Genomic DNA, 16,485 nt, shown 5'->3' with positions numbered 1-16,485 from the left:
TAGCAGCAGCTGCAGTGTGTTCTCAGTTTTCGTAGATATTTATCTTTTCATATTTCTAAGTGGCTTTGCTTTGCCAAACAAGAATTCAAAAATTGGACTTCAGGTTCACATTTCTTTTCTCTCAGAATTATCTCCTTTTCACAAAGAATTGTTTTCTGAACTCTTTATTGTTTTTATAGTGAGATATTGTTTGATTCTTTTATTTAAAAACAGCACCACCACTGCCTTAGGGAGCTTTGTAGGAGCGTCTCTCTGCTAGGAGTTCCCTCACAGCTTCTTTCATTTGTGCTGTCTTTACACAGAGGAGCAAGATTTCTGACTAAAACGAAGTTTGTTCAGATTTATGTTAGTTTTCATGTATCATTTATTTATTGCTTCTGCTTGTTTCCTGTCTTTCAGTTGATATGTTCTCAGGAAAAATCCTTTAAATTCTGCTTACTTGACAGGACCCAACTTGCCATTTTTAGGTTTTTTTCTACTTTATGTATTGTTTTCAGATTGCCCATTTTTCATGAGCTTGTCTCATGTTATTGAGACAGTAACATGTCCCATCGTCTCACAGAAAATACGAATCAGGTTGTTGTTGTTTTACATTATTTCCTGGTTTCTGTATTTTTGTTTGTTTCCCAGGGGCCTGCTTCTAAGTTGTTCTGATTTAGTATTTGGTTGAATGCATCATCTGTAATTGTGAGGATCACTTATTTTCCTTTGGAATAGCTCCCCTGAATATGGTGTAGCAATAGGTTAGTCTCTAGCCCTATCTCTGCCACTGTGTTGTTTAAGAGTTAATCAGCGGCAGTAGGATTTTGAGATCATGAGAGAGAGGAGGAAGAAGGTAGGTGAGACCTGCTATGTGGTATGTTGTGGCTAGGGAGTCCCCTTGGGCTTTCTTTAACTCCTCAGTAATGTACAGGGATGAGTTCTTCTGGATGCTCTAATAGAAATAAAGTATATGATAAATGTAACACACTCGAGTCATTCCAAAACCATCACCACCCCCGCACCCCCAACCTGTTCATGGGAAACTTCTCATCCAAAAAACTGGTCCCTGGTGCTAGGGGAGCAAGTCCACAGAGCCCTTCCATACTGGATATAGCAGTTGAATAACATGCAGGTCAGCCCTGTGGTGCATTATCCTCATCTTGAACAACTTCAGGTCTGTGGGTGGCTTCTCTCTGTCAGACTTGAAAAAAGTTTTTTCTCTGTGTTGCTTGAGTTAGTTGTGGCCACTCACTTTTTCCTTCACTCTAAGACTTGTTTCCTCACAAGTACAGAAGCTCTGGGCTGACAGCCTTCAGCTGCAGCCTCTTCAAAGCCTGCGAAGCTTGCAGATATCTGCCTTTCCTGAAGCCTTGCCCTTTCCTAGTTATGGCCCATATCCAGTAAACTGATTGACGTAGAAGAGCAGAGTTTTGGCCATCTTAGGCCATTTTGAGACTATCTATCTTCCAGAGCTCCCTAGTGACTTTGGGTAAAGAGGTCCTTGGGCTCTATCACAGGTTGATTTCTTCCTTTGCCTATTCCTTCTTCCCTCTCACTTCCACCGGTGTTGATCCCAAAAGCACTGCTTAATATTAAAAAGGCTGTACTCCATCTCACAGCCTGCTTCCTAGGTAACCCAGCCTGTACCATCAGCTCAGAAGAAAAATAGGAGATTTAAAGCATCAAATATGTATCCTTAGGTTACTATTTTATTTTAACATCTTTTGTGAACTTCTTAGTGTTTGCTTTACTAAAGAAGAGGTGGCTCAGGTGGTAAAGAATCTGCCTGTAATACAGAAGACCCAGGTTCGATCCCTGAGTCGGGATGATCCCCTGGAGAAGGGAATGGGAGCCCACTCCGCTATTCTTGCCTGGAGAATCCCAGTAACAGGGGAGCCTGGCAGGCTGCAGTCCATGGGCTCGCAAAGAGTCGGACTCAACTGAGCGACTAACACACAAACACTCTCACTAAAGAAGAATGTAAGAGTTACTAATGGAAATCAGAAGATTATATACCTGAATTCTAGAGAGCTGTGGTTCAGCCAGGATGAGAGTTCAGTTAAAATCACCATTTCAAGGTGCATTCTTAATAATTATGCAGATTCACTCTGATAACCTGCTTTGATGACATAGCAATTACTGTGCTCTCGAGCAGTAGCCATGGTACCTCAAAAAATAAGACCAGTATGTGTTTGGTTCCCCCCAAAGTACACTGTCCTAACAGTTCTCTGTAGTTACCAGTTAACTTGTCTTTATTATTTAATATTACAACCACATCTGCCCTTCCAAAATTGTATCATTACTATTACTTTAATTTGGGAAAACCTTTTGACTGGTCTTAATTTCTTTCAAAATCTGATTTTATGGTTATTTTTATTCTTTTCTAATATAGCTAAATACTTGAATGCAAAGCAAGTAAAGGAAGAGATTATGTAAGGTACACAGTATTTCTCAACCTCTTCTAAACTGTCTTTTTCAGCATACTCATGTACCCAGACTTATACCTTTAATAACAAGCAATTGCACATCGAAATCAGTTCCTGTAAGGAGGTAAGTTTTGAAAAACTTAGTATAGCTTTATGTTGAATATTGCATTATGTCTGATTCTTAGTTGGGTACAAAAATTAGTTGTCATCAATTTCTTGCCTTCTAGAAACCTTATTAAAGTTTTTTATCTTATGTAAGGAAAAAAGGAACAAAGTGCTTATTACGACTATCCACATTTCTTGGCCTTTTCGTATTAAAGTGTGTCTGAAAGTCGCTCAGTCGTGTCTGACTTTTTGCGACCCCATGGACTTCTCCATGGAATTCTCCAGGCCAGAATTCTGGAATGGGTAGCTGTTCCCTTTGCCCACGGACCTTCCAAACCCAGGGATCAAACCCAGATCTCCCACATTTTATTTGGGCCACTATTTCTTTGGTTTTCAGAGAGTTTGGAGTCTAGAGTCAGCCCTTACCTCCTACAACTTTGATTGACTATCCTGCCTTGGGCAGTCACTTAATTGCCCTAAACCTCATGTCTGTGTATGTTAGTGGGCCTAATGATGTGGACCTGACAGAGCTGTGAGGGTTAAATGAGAAGGGCACTGGAAGACATGAACATAGTGTTTGGCTCAGAGTATACAATCATAGTGTCAGTCTGTCAGTGTCTGTCTCATTATTTCTACAGTCTTTGGTATCACCGGTATCACCACTGGCACCATTAGTATTAAAGACAAAACACAAGATTTGTGTGTTGGATATTTAAGGAAATTGTAAAAAACTCTTTCCCCTTTTTTGTTTGATAAATATGTTTATTTAAGTACTTTGAATGTTCGGAAAAATAAGACATCATTGTTACCTGTAAGTGATTTGGAATTTGGGGACAGTTGTTTAATTACCTCTCTCTTACATCAGGGTCAGCAAATAACAGTCCATTGGGCAGATCTGTCCAACAGTCTAGTTTTGTACAGGCACAAGCTAAGACTGTATCTTAACATTTTTGAAAGGTGTTTAAAAAGGTGGGAAAAAAAATGAGATAGAGACTGTGTTGTTCTCAAAGTCTAAAATAGTTGCTGCCTGAAATATTTACTCTCAGGCCCTTTACAGAAGAGATTTACCAGTCACTGTCTTACACTGAGTAAAACGGTAATTGGAAGATTAGGAATGTAACAGAGAAGAGGAAGTCAGGAAATGCATCATAGAATTATCCTGAAAATGGGGAGCATTTCAATACCTGTAAGGGAGGTAAGGTGTAGGCAGAGATGGAAAGCTGTGCTGCAGGCTGCAGAGCCATTGGACAGGCCACTGAGCCCAGAAGCTGTGATAAAGGGGAGGTTCAGTAGGAAACGAGGCTGACTGCGGGGAAAAAAGGAGATAGGTAGGAGTCAGGGTATAGAGAGCTTTGAATGAGTGGAAGAGAAATTCCAATATTGTTTCATAAGCAGTTTTTGGTGAGAAGTAATGTCATCCATCCTAGTTTTTATTCCAGCTGTGAACAGTGATTAAAAAGGGACAATGAGAAGCATTGGTTTAATTAAGTAGGACTTCTTACATCTCATGGAAATGTAAGCGGTGGAAAACTGGAGCTGTATTTGTGATAATTGACTGAAGGAGATTTTATTCAGTAAGTTCAAGAGATTTCAGACAGAATTGAGACATGATTATTGGATGTGGATGAGGGAGGTGATGTCAGCTGCTTCACGCTGTGATCGCTCGAGTTAAAATGTCAGGGTTTAAGTCCCAGCTCTGTGACTGTGGGCACGTTAATTTAACCTCCATGTTATCTCCTGGTCTGTACCATACGGGCTCCATGAGGAGGCTGAGAGGGTGAGGATTACTTGTTGTTTCGCATGTGGTGTTTGAGTTGACCTCGTAGCTTTCTTGGCCACCATTCCGTGTCTTCAGTTTCTAGTGCATAGTAGGTGTTTGATAAGTATCTTTTAAGTTAAGTTAAATTTTATATCTGAGAAACATTTCCAAGTTAAAATTAAGGTCTTTTTGAACTGTTAAGCATAGGAATAGTTGGAGTCTTAAAAAGAGTTAAGTATTTGAGAGTAAAAATATTTAAAAATGTCTTATAGTTTAATTCAGAAGGCAAAATGCAGAATTATAGAAGAAAGTATTAATTAGCATTTAGTTATAAAATTATATAACTGAGTATTAATGTTGCAGCATTTAGTTAATAGTAATTTCTATTTTTCAGGCGTTCATTTGAATTTCTAGATTTGTTATTACAGGAGTGGCAGACTCACTCATTGGAAAGGTACGCACTGGCTCTTCCTCTTCCGCCACTCTCCCCTCCCCTCTGTCATTACTTCTTTAGAAATTGATGGTATTGGTTTTGCATTATTTCTTATTTTCCTTTAAAAGTTATTTGTACTGCTTTTCCTTTAAAGCTGAGGTGTTCCTCTTATTCATTGTAGCTGTGATTTTCTTCTTTGAGGGTCTCTTAGGTGAATGGGCAAGAAATTCCAGGTTAAATTGGGCAGGAAATTCCAGGTTATATAAGAAATTCCAGGTTACATTGGGCAGGTATTTTAAAATGTATCTCTCTCTACTCATGTAAGATAGGTTTCCCAAGGTGCAATTAATCAAGTAATGAATGATTTAGGATAGAAGAAAGGCACTTCTTTGCAGAGGAAAGAGATAAAAAACATAAGAGAGATTTGTTGGCAGATTTCTCCACACCAGCTGTCAGGTGTCATTGGCCATGTATATACTGGGCAATGTTTAATGAAACTCTGCTGTGAAAAAGAGGAAAATATGGGCAGCTAGTCAGTCACTGGCTATTTGTATGGCTGTATTTCTCATTTGTTTCTCATATGAAGCTTGGGATATACATGTATTTATGTTGAATACATTGCTGATTTTCCATTCTTATGGAAAGCATTAAATTTATTCACAACCCATTAAAAAAAAATAGAATATGTTGTTTACTGCAGGCATGATATAATTCCAAGCTTTCTTTACGTTCTTTTGTGGCAGCTGCTATTCAGTTTGGTTAGATTGTAACTGATTTTACTACTAGCACATTTCTACACTGGTAGGTTATTGAGGAACCACACAAAAGATTTTCTTTAATTCATTAAAAATTTAAAATTTTAGTACTATTTATCTGGACTCCATATAAAAATAATTATGTTCAGGTTTATAATGTTTGACTTGTCAGAAGGAAACCATACATGAGCAAAATGTGTGGGGCGGATTATTAGGAAATGTTGCAATCTTAGATTCATTATTATATGCTGCTGCTGCTAAGTCGCTTCAGTCGTGTCTGACTCTGTGCGACCCCACAGACGGCAGCCCACCAGGCTCCCCCGTCCCTGGGATTCTCCAGGCAAGAACACTGGGGTGGGTTGCCATAACCTTCTCCAATAGTATATGCTAGTTACCTTTTTTCTCTCCCTTGCCCATTTGTGATTGATGTGTGATATATAGTATATAGGCAGTATCGTTTGTGGTGAGATAGACAGTTTTATACATGAACCTAAAGGTACTTTATTTTATAGACATGCAGCTGTCTTGGTTGAAACTATTAAGAAGGGAATTCATGATGCTGATGCTGAGGCCAGAGTGGAGGCAAGAAAGTAAGTCTATAAGGTATTTTTGTGGTGGTTTAAACATACTTTGGTCTTTTCTTCGACAGAAATTATACTGGGAGAATGAAAATATTGAAAGTGTCCCAAGTATTGTATTTGATCAGCTGTTTAGTCAAGTGGAGATTGATTTTTCTCCATTAAACCTGTACTGGTTGTCTTAATAGTTCACTTAGCCTTGTTGTTTATATATCCATCAGTATTCGTATTATATCATAACATATTCACTTTTGTTGTGAATAAAAATACCTAATTTACTGAACATTTGTTATGTACCTGGTACTTTGTAGGGCAGTAGGTATATATTCTTTTCTAATCCTTAAAATGATCCAATGAAGGTGCTGTCTCCTCTGGCAAGTGAAGTTTGGAGTTCTGGAAGTTTGCACAAGGCCACCCAAATTGTAAGGATTATAGTCAGGTTTTTAACTGAGATCTCCTTTTCTCAAAAGCCTGTTGTCTTTCTCCAAAAACTTGTTTAATTTAGAAAGTATTCACTTGGCACATTGTGGCTATATTAAAACCTTTGGGGTTAAAAACTTTTGCTCTTCTTGAATGTACACATTTTACCGTTAATGTGTAATCATGCAGTTATTTCTTTAAGGTGTTTTTGTTTTTTTAGAAAAAACCCTTAAATTTTGTTGTTTGTTTGTTTTACAGGACATATATGGGTCTTAGAAACCACTTCCCCGGTGAAGCTGAAACACTGTATAATTCCCTCGAGCCGTCTTATCAGAAGAGTCTTCAGACTTACTTAAAGAGTTCTGGCAGTGTAGCATCTCTTCCACAATCAGACAGGTCCTCATCTAGCTCCCAAGAAAGCCTCAAGTAAGGTCATATAAAGGATCATTACTGATTACTTCCTCTTTTCAGCTCCACAGAGTTCCTTAAGTTGGATGGTTGCTTTCTTCTTAAAGCCTTGAAAGACTGATGACTGGATGTGCTTATTTCCTTTGGTCTATTGCCTCAGGGGTTGGATCACATGCTTGTATAGCTTCTTCTCATTGGATTGAGTTTAGGGATTCAAAGTTTGTGTGAACAGTTTCAGACATATTTTATTAGAATATGTTCATTTCTTTGAGAAAGATTGGAAACCACTAATTTGTATACTTTTTTTTTAATACACCCAAAATAGTCCATATAGTAAGTAGCCCATTTCTAGGGCACTGTTATGGAGGGATTATAATGGAGATTCAGAAATCGTCTTTAAAACTTTTACACAGCACTGCGTGACTGGTAAAAACGCCATTTCCTTCTTTCCTTGCCTCTGGCATAGTTTGAGATTTTAGCAACTCCCTCCAGGGGACAAAGTTATCTAGTGTTTGACTCACTTCTCTGAAACTCCACTCTCATCATTGTGCTGGCCACCTCATACCCTTGCTGCCTTGGCAGTTATACCCTGTTTTCTGTTTCTCGAGCCCTATAAGATGGCTAGGATTCCTAGCAGTGGCCAGAAATATCTGCAGATTTCTCTAGGGAAGAGCAGCTCACAGAGTATCAGTCTGCCTCGCTGTAGTTTCTGTGTCTTTAGGGTCTTCACCCCCACAAAGATTGCTAGTTGCCTTGGCAACTTCCTGGTCCAGGACAGGTACCAGGGTGGGCAGGAGAGGTATCTGGGGCACAATTGGAGGAAGTACTCACTAAATAAGAGTTCAGTGGCTTATAGGTTTTCAGAGTAAAAGAAGATACGATTTTATTTAAAAAAATAATTATTGTAGGAATAATTGTACCTAAACTTCTATTTAAATTTGTGATAAATCCTTCACCTTGAATGAGCTTTGTTGCTTTTTTTTCCCTTTACTTTTACTTGTTGTACTCAAACTTTGTATATGAGTCAGCTGAAGATCATTGTTAAAATACAGAATCTGATTAAGTAAATCTGGGATGGGACTTGAGATTCTGTATGTTTTACATATTCCTAGGGGATGTCATTGCTTTTTGTCTGTGGACCATTCTTTCAGTAGCAAGGATCTAAATAAGATATTTTATTTTACTCTAGTTTAGTTCAGTTCAGTCGCTCAGTCGTGTCCAACTCTTTGCAAACCCATGAATCACAGCATGCCAGGCCTCCCTGTCCATCCCATCTCCTGGAGTTCACTCAAACTCATGTCCATTGAGTCGGGATGCCATCCAGCCATCTCATCCTCTGTTGTCCCCTTTTCCTCCTGCCCCCAATCCCTCCCAGCAGCAGAGTCTTTTCCAGTGAGTCAACTTTTTGCATGAGGTGGCTGAAGTACTGGAGTTTCAGCTTTAGCATCATTCCTTCCAAAGAAATCCCAGGGCTGATCTCCTTCAGCATGGACTGGTTGGATCTCCTTGCAGTCCAAGGGACTCTCAAGAGTCTTCTCCAACACCACAGTTCAAAAGCATCAATTCTTCGGCACTCAGCATTCTTCACAGTCCAACTCTCGCTTCCATACATGACCACTGGAAAAACCATGATATGATCATGATGGTGTGATCACTCACCTAGAACCAGACATCCTGGAATGTGAAGTCAAGTGGGCCTTAGAAAGCATCCCTACGAGCAAAGCTGGTGGAGGTGATGGAATTCCAGTGGAACTATTTCAAATCCTGAAAGATGATGCTGTGAAAGTGCTGCACTCAATAAACCAGCAAATTTGGAAAACTCAGCAGTGGCCACAGGACTGGAAAAGGTCAGTTTTCATTCCAATCCCAAAGAAAAGCAATGTCAAAGAATGCTCAGACTAATGCACAGTTGCAGTCATCTCACATGCTAGTAAAGGGATGCTCAAAATTCTCCAAGCCAGGCTTCAGCAATACGTGAACCGTGAACTTCGAGATGTTCAAGCTGGTTTTAGCAAAGGCAGAGGAATCAGAGATCAAATTGCCAACATCCATTGAATCATTGAAAAAGCAAGAGAGTTCCAGGAAAACATCTGCTTCTGCTTTATTGACTATGCCAAAGCCTTTGACTGTGTGGATCACAATAAACTGTGGAAAATTCTGAAAGAGATGGGAATACCAGACCACCTGACCTGCCTCTTGAGAAACCTATATGCAGGTCAGGAAGCAACAGTTAGAACTGGACATGGAACAACAGATTGGTTCCAAATAGGGAAAGAAGTACGTCAAGGCTGCATATTGTCACCGTGCTTATTTAACTTCTATGCAGAGTACATCATGAGAAACACTGGGCTGGAAGAAGCACAAGCTGGAATACAGATTGCCAGGAGAAATATCAATAACCTCAAATATGCAGATGACACCACCCTTACGGCAGAAAGTGAAGAAGAACTAAAAAGCATCTTGATGAAACTGAAAGAGGAGAGTGAAAGAGTTGGCTTAAAGCTCAACATTCAGAAAACGAAGATCATGGCATCCGGTCCCATCACTTCATGGGAAATAGATAGGGAAACAGTGGAAACAGCATCAGACTTTTATTTTTTGGGCCTCCAAAATCACTGCAGATGGTGGCTGCAGCCATGAAATTAAAAGATGCTTACTCCTTGGAAGAAAGTTTATGACCAACCTAGATAGCATATTGAAAAGCAGAGACATTACTTTGCCAACAAAGGTCCGTCTAGTCAAGGCTATGGTTTTTCCAGTGATCTTACTCTAGTAGAACATCTTTAAACATAAACAACTTTGAAATCTGTGGACTTGAATCAATCTGCCTCAACATAACAGTTTTAGGAGATAATTATAAAAATGATATAATATTGGGTTTGATAACCAAATGCCAAATTTACTGCTTAATAATAATAACTTAGGGCTTCCCTGGTGACTCAGTCAGTAAAAAATTGGCCTGCAACATGGAGACTCGGGTTCAAACCCTGGGCCAGGAAAATCCCTTGGAGAAGGGAATAGCAACCCACTCCAGTATTCTTTCCTGGAGAATTCCATGGACAGAGGAGCCTTGTGGGCCGCAGTCCATGGGGTCACAGAGTCGGACACAGCTGAGCGACTTATACACAATAATAACTTAAGAATATTTTCAGTAGTCTGACATTAACCTCTCTTCCCCTCACCTTTAAAATTTGTAGATAGGGAATTCCCTGGCAGTCCAGGGGTTAGGACTCTGTGCTCTCACTGTCACGGACCCAGGTTCAGTCCCTGGTCTGGGAACTAAAAATCCCACAGGCTGACTCCTCTGACGGTCCAGTGGTCTAAGAATCCCCCGCCAATGCGGAGAATGCAGACTCGGTCCCTAGTCTGGGAAGATTGTGCCTGCCACAGGGCACCAAGCCCGCGGGCCACAGCTGCTGAGCCTGTGATCTGCCACGCAAGAGCCACAGCTGCTGAAGCCGCGCGCTCCAGAGCCTGAGCTCCGCAAGAGAGGCCTCCACGAGAATGCCTGGGACCACAGCTAGAGGAAGCCGGCACAGCAATGACAATCCAGTGCAGCCAAAGATGAATGATGAAATCTTAAAAGATCCCGCAAGCCACGTAGCACAACAAGCAAGTGAACAAACGAGTAATATGATAAAGTGAAATAAAATTCATAGGTATACTTTCCAGACCCTCTTACACACTTAGATATGTTTATTTTGGGGCTGCAGAGTACCATTGTAGTTAAAGGTAAGTAATCAGGAAAGATATTAAAGGAGGCAGTGGATTCTTTTGAAATGATTCTAGCTGTTTTGCTTTCTAATCCTGTTAATACACGTCACCCTCAGCAGCAGTTTGCAGCTTTGTTTCTCTTGCCCCGCACAGGAACACTTAATAGCACTACTGTAGATGGCATTATATCTACAGAGTAATTGCTTGACTTTCCAGTGGCCACAACTGTTACGACTTAGGTGATGGAGGCTTTGGTTTCACTGAACTCCCCGTGTACTGGTAATAGTACTCCCTCTCTCTCCTTCTAGGTAAAATACCTCAGAATAAAAGTGTTGGAGAGTGCCATTATTGAATTCCCCGTTATAATATGTGTGCTGAGGACAAGAGTGAATAGCAGCCACCTGGTCCCTGTTCCTGTAGAGCTTACAGTCTTTATTCAGTGCTAGTATTTCATTTTTGCCTCACAACTAATTTGATACCAATTATACATGACAACAACTGTTTGGAAGTAATTTGTTAAAGAAAAATTGAAACCAAGTACTTCTCAACTCTTGAGAAATCTCAGTGGTGTTTCATTAAGGGTTGTCAGAGGAGTGATAAATTATTAAAAGTATTTCTTTTTACTTTGCAGTCGCCCTTTTTCTGCAAAATGGTCTACAGCAAACCCATCTGCTGTGGCTGGAAGAGGTAAATTTGCCTTTTTAAGAGTCATAGCATATTTTACTTAATAAAGTAAAAGTGACTTTATAAATAAAAGTTACTATGTAAAAAGCTTTTCTCACTCAGAGTGTCATCAAGAATTTAAAAGTTTAAAACATTTATAAAGGTTTCCTTAAAAGTTTTTGAAGCACATTAGAACTGTTTAAAAGCTAAACAGTTAAAACCAATAGTTTTTAACCTGTTTCAATGTGACCAACAAGGAGAAAATCATTTTGCATTGTAAATGCCACACATATACACTTCACAACCTGTGTTTGTATACCATATACATATACTACCTACAATGTATTATATGTAATTATATACCTACAGCATACATGTAACATGTAGTGTATGTCAATATATGTGTATAGTGTAATCTGAAGTTCCAGAAAGTCTACTTACCTTTACTTGTGACACATTCTGTTTTTCTGTTTTGATTCATTTCTTTAAAGTTCCATCCTGACCCACTCAGTTAATTTCACAGCTTTTTTATGGGTCATAACTCAGAGTTTATAAAACTCCTTATTAAAACTGAAAAACTAAACACAAGAAATTTATTTTTATTTTATTTTTTATGTTTTAATATTTATTCGGGTCCATTTTTGAACTGAGGTGACTTCTTTCAGCATCTCAGCCATTAAACACCAGAAATTTAATGACTTAATTTGCATTGCCTGAGAGTGGCAGAACCTGAATTGTTTTCTGAATTATCTTATCCCTGGACTGGTTCTACTTGCATTATTTTTATGGTCAAACAGTAGCCTTGCTGTCATCTGTTTATCTTGTGTAGCACTTCAGTTTCATGAATCAGTTGTAAATATCATCTTTTCATTGACAAAACAATCCTATTAAGTTTTACAAAGTATAGTTATTTTTTCCCATTTTTTCGAAAGGGGGAAATGAGGCAGAGAAATATTGAGAAAAAATTGTCCAAGAAGATTTACTTGCAGCAACATTGGAACTGAGGCATCCTGATTTTAAAGTACTTTTGTAGAATCTAGAAATGGATACTTTTCTAGTATCCATTTGGCCACTATTTCCTTTTTGGATCATCATTCAATATCTTTTTTTTTTTTTTTTTTTTGGTCTTTGATAATTTTTATTTTTTATTTTTTTTTTAATTTATTTTTTCAATTTTAAAATCTTTAATTCTTACATGTGTTCCCAAACATGAAACCCCCTCCCACCTCCTTCCCCATAACATCTCTGTGGGTCATCCCCATGCACCAGCCCCAAGCATGCTGTATCCTGCGTCAGACATGGACTGGCGATTCAATTCTTACATGATAGTATACATGATAGAATGCCATTCTCCCAAATCATCCCACCCTCTCCCTCTCTCTCTGAGTCCAAAAGTCCGTTATACACCGCTGTGTCTTTTTTCCTGTCTTGCATACAGGGTCGTCATTGCCATCTTTCTAAATTCCATATATATGTGTTAGTATACTGTATTGGTGTTTTTCTTTCTGGCTTACTTCACTCTGTATAATCGGCTCCAGTTTCATCCATCTCATCAGAACTGATTCAAATGAATTCTTTTTAACGGCTGAGTAATACTCCATTGTGTACATGTACCAAAGCTTTCTTATCCATTCATCTGCTGATGGACATCTAGGTTGTTTCCATGTCCTGGCTATTATAAACAGTGCTGCGATGAACATTGGGGTACATGTGTCTCTTTCAATTCTGGTTTCCTCGGTGTGTATGCCCAGCAGTGGGATTGCTGGGTCATAAGGTAGTTCTATTTGCAATTTTTTAAGGAATCTCCACACTGTTCTCCATAGTGGCTGTACTAGTTTGCATTCCCACCAACAGTGTAGGAGGGTTCCCTTTTCTCCACATCCTCTCCAGCATTTATTGCTTGCAGATTTTTGGATCGCAGCCATTCTGACTGGTGTGAAGTGGTACCTCATTGTGGTTTTGATTTGCATTTCTCTGATAATGAGTGATGTTGAGCATCTTTTCATGTGTTTGTTAGCCATCCGTATGTCTTCTTTGGAGAAATGTCTATTTAGTTCTTTGGCCCATTTTTTGATTGGGTCGTTTATTTTTCTGGAATTGAGCTGCATAAGTTGCTTGTATATTTTTGAGATTAGTTGTTTGTCAGTTGCTTCATTTGCTATTATTTTCTCCCATTCAGAAGGCTGTCTTTTCACCTTGCTTATATTTTCCTTTGTTGTGCAGAAGCTTTTAATTTTAATTAGATCCCATTTGTTTATTTTTGCTTTTATTTCCAGAATTCTGGGAGGTGGATCATAGAGGATCCTGCTGTGATTTATGTCTGAGAGTGTTTTGCCTATGTTCTCCTCTAGGAGTTTTATAGTTTCTGGTCTTACATTTAGATCTTTAATCCATTTTGAGTTTATTTTTGTGTGCGGTGTTAGAAAGTGATCTAGTTTCATTCTTTTACAAGTGGCTGACCAGTTTTCCCAGCACCACCTGTTAAAGAGATTGTCTTTACTCCATTGTATATTCTTGCCTCCTTTGTCAAAGATAAGGTGTCCATATGTGTGTGGATTTATCTCTGGGCTTTCTATTTTGTTCCATTGATCTATATGTCTGTCTTTGTGCCAGTACCATACTGTTTTGATGACTGTGGCTTTGTAGTAGAGCCTGAAGTCAGGCAAGTTGATTCCTCCCGTTCCATTCTTCTTTCTCAAGATTGCTTTGGCTATTCGAGGTTTTTTGTATTTCCATACAAATTTTGAAATTATTTGTTCTAGTTCTGTGAAAAATATGGCTGGTAGCTTGATAGGGATTGCGTTGAATTTGTAAATTGCTTTGGGTAGTATACTCATTTTCACTATATTGATTCTTCCGACCCATGAACATGGTATATTTCTCCATCTATTAGTGTCCTCTTTGATTTCTTTCATCAGTGTTTTATAGTTTTCTATATATAGGTCTTTAGTTTCTTTGGGTAGATATATTCCTAAGTATTTTATTCTTTTCGTTGCAATGGTGAATGGAATTGTTTCCTTAATTTCTTTTTCTACTTTCTCATTATTAGTGTATAGGAATGCAAGGGATTTCTGTGTGTTGATTTTATATCCTGCAACTTTACTATATTCATTGATGAGCTCTAGTAATTTTCTGGTGGAGTCTTTAGGGTTTTCCATGTAGAGGATCATGTCATCTGCAAACAGTGAGAGTTTTACTTCTTCTTTTCCAATTTGGATTCCTTTTATTTCTTTTTCTGCTCTGATTGCTGTGGCCAAAACTTCCAGAACTATGTTGAATAGTAGCGGTGAAAGTGGACACCCTTGTCTTGTTCCTGACTTTAGGGGAAATGCTTTCAATTTTTCACCATTGAGGATAATGTTTGCTGTGGGTTTGTCATATATAGCTTTTATTATGTTGAGGTATGTTCCTTCTATTCCTGCTTTCTGGAGAGTTTTTATCATAAATGGATGTTGAATTTTGTCAAAGGCCTTCTCTGCATCTATTGAGATAATCATATGGTTTTTACTTTTCAATTTGTTAATGTGGTGAATTACATTGATTGATTTGCGGATATTGAAGAATCCTTGCATCCCTGGGATAAAGCCCACTTGGTCATGGTGTATGATCTTTTTAATGTGTTGTTGGATTCTGATTGCTAGAATTTTGTTGAGGATTTTTGCATCTATGTTCATCAGTGATATTGGCCTGTAGTTTTCTTTTTTTGTGACATCTTTGTCAGGTTTTGGTATTAGGGTGATGGTGGCCTCATAGAATGAGTTTGGAAGTTTACCTTCCTCTGCAATTTTCTGGAAGAGTTTGAGTAGGATAGGTGTTAGCTCTTCTCGAAATTTTTGGTAGAATTCAGCTGTGAAGCCGTCTGGACCTGGGCTTTTGTTTGCTGGAAGATTTCTGATTACAGTTTCAATTTCCGTGCTGGTGATAGGTCTGTTAAGATTTTCTATTTCTTCCTGGTTCAGTTTTGGAAAATTGTACTTTTCTAAGAATTTGTCCATTTCTTCCACATTGTCCATTTTATTGGCATACAACTGCTGATAGTAGTCTCTTATGATCCTTTGTATTTCTGTGTTGTCTGTTGTGATCTCTCCATTTTCATTTCTAATTTTATTGATTTGATTTTTCTCTCTTTGCTTCTTGATGAGTCTGGCTAGTGGTTTGTCAATTTTATTTATCCTTTCAAAGAACCAGCTTTTGGCCTTGTTGATTTTTGCTATGGTCTCTTTTGTTTCTTTAGCATTTATTTCTGCCCTAATTTTTAAGATTTCTTTCCTTCTACTAACTCTGGGGTTCTCCAATTCTTCCTTTTCTAGTTGCTTTAGTTGTAGAGTTAGGTTATTTATTTGACTTTTTTCTTGTTTCTTGAGGTATGCCTGTATTGCTATGAACTTTCCTCTTAGCACTGCTTTTAGAGTGTCCCACAGGTTTTGGGTTGTTGTGTTTTCATTTTCATTAGTTTCTATGCATATTTTGATTTCTTTTTTGATTTCTTCTGTGATTTGTTGGTTATTCAGAAGTGTGTTGTTCAACCTCCATATATTGGAATTTTTAGTAGTTTTTCTCCTGTAATTGAGATCTAATCTTAATGCATTATGGTCAGAAAAGATGCTTGGAATGATTTCGATTTTTTTGAATTTATCAAGTTTAGATTTATGGCCCAGGATGTGATCTATCCTGGAGAAGGTTCCATGAGCACTTGAAAAAAAGGTGAAATTCATTGTTTTGGGGTGAAATGTCCTATAGATATCAATTAGGTCTAATTGATCTAATGTATCATTTAAAGTTTGCGTTTCTTTGTTAATTTTCTGTTTAGTTGATCTGTCCATAGGTGTGAGTGGGGTATTAAAGTCTCCCACTATTATTGTGTTATTGTTGATTTCCCCTTTCATACTTGTTAGCATTTGTCTTACATATTGTGGTGCTCCTATATTGGGTGCATATATATTTATAATTGTTATATCTTCTTCTTGGATTGATCCTTTGATCATTATGTAGTGGCCTTCTTTGTCTCTTTTCACAGCCTTTGTTTTAAAGTCTATTTTATCAGATACGAGTATTGCCACTCCTGCTTTCTTTTGGTCTCTATTTGCGTGGTATATCTTTTTCCAGCCCTTCACTTTCAGTCTGTATGTGTCCCTTGTTTTGAGGTGGGTCTCTTGTAAGCAGCATATAGAGGGGTCTTGTTTTTGTATCCATTCAGCCAGTCTTTGCCTTTTGGTTGGGGCGTTCAACCCATTTACGTTTA

The 16,485-nt window shown here is 38.4% G+C and overlaps 1 protein-coding gene across 23 annotated transcripts in view; it reads left to right on the top strand.

Annotated features, from left to right (window-relative positions):
* Positions 1–16,485, top strand: part of CLASP2 (cytoplasmic linker associated protein 2) — a 188,135-nt gene that overhangs the window by 90,610 nt on the left and 81,040 nt on the right. For all 23 annotated transcript variants that reach the window (XM_068982068.1, XM_068982065.1, XM_068982067.1 and 20 more), the window contains 5 exons: positions 2,462–2,532; positions 4,667–4,726; positions 5,973–6,050; positions 6,717–6,884; positions 11,212–11,267. In XM_068982068.1, coding sequence (XP_068838169.1) covers positions 2,462–2,532; positions 4,667–4,726; positions 5,973–6,050; positions 6,717–6,884; positions 11,212–11,267 — 433 coding nt within the window. The remainder of the gene's footprint in view (positions 1–2,461; positions 2,533–4,666; positions 4,727–5,972; positions 6,051–6,716; positions 6,885–11,211; positions 11,268–16,485) is intronic.

This window comes from Capricornis sumatraensis, chromosome 10 (assembly GCF_032405125.1).
Source record: "Capricornis sumatraensis isolate serow.1 chromosome 10, serow.2, whole genome shotgun sequence".
NCBI classification, from domain to species: Eukaryota; Metazoa; Chordata; class Mammalia; order Artiodactyla; family Bovidae; genus Capricornis; species Capricornis sumatraensis.
The sequence above is the reverse complement of the archived record's forward strand: the minus strand, read 5'-3'. Positions and strand labels throughout refer to the sequence as shown.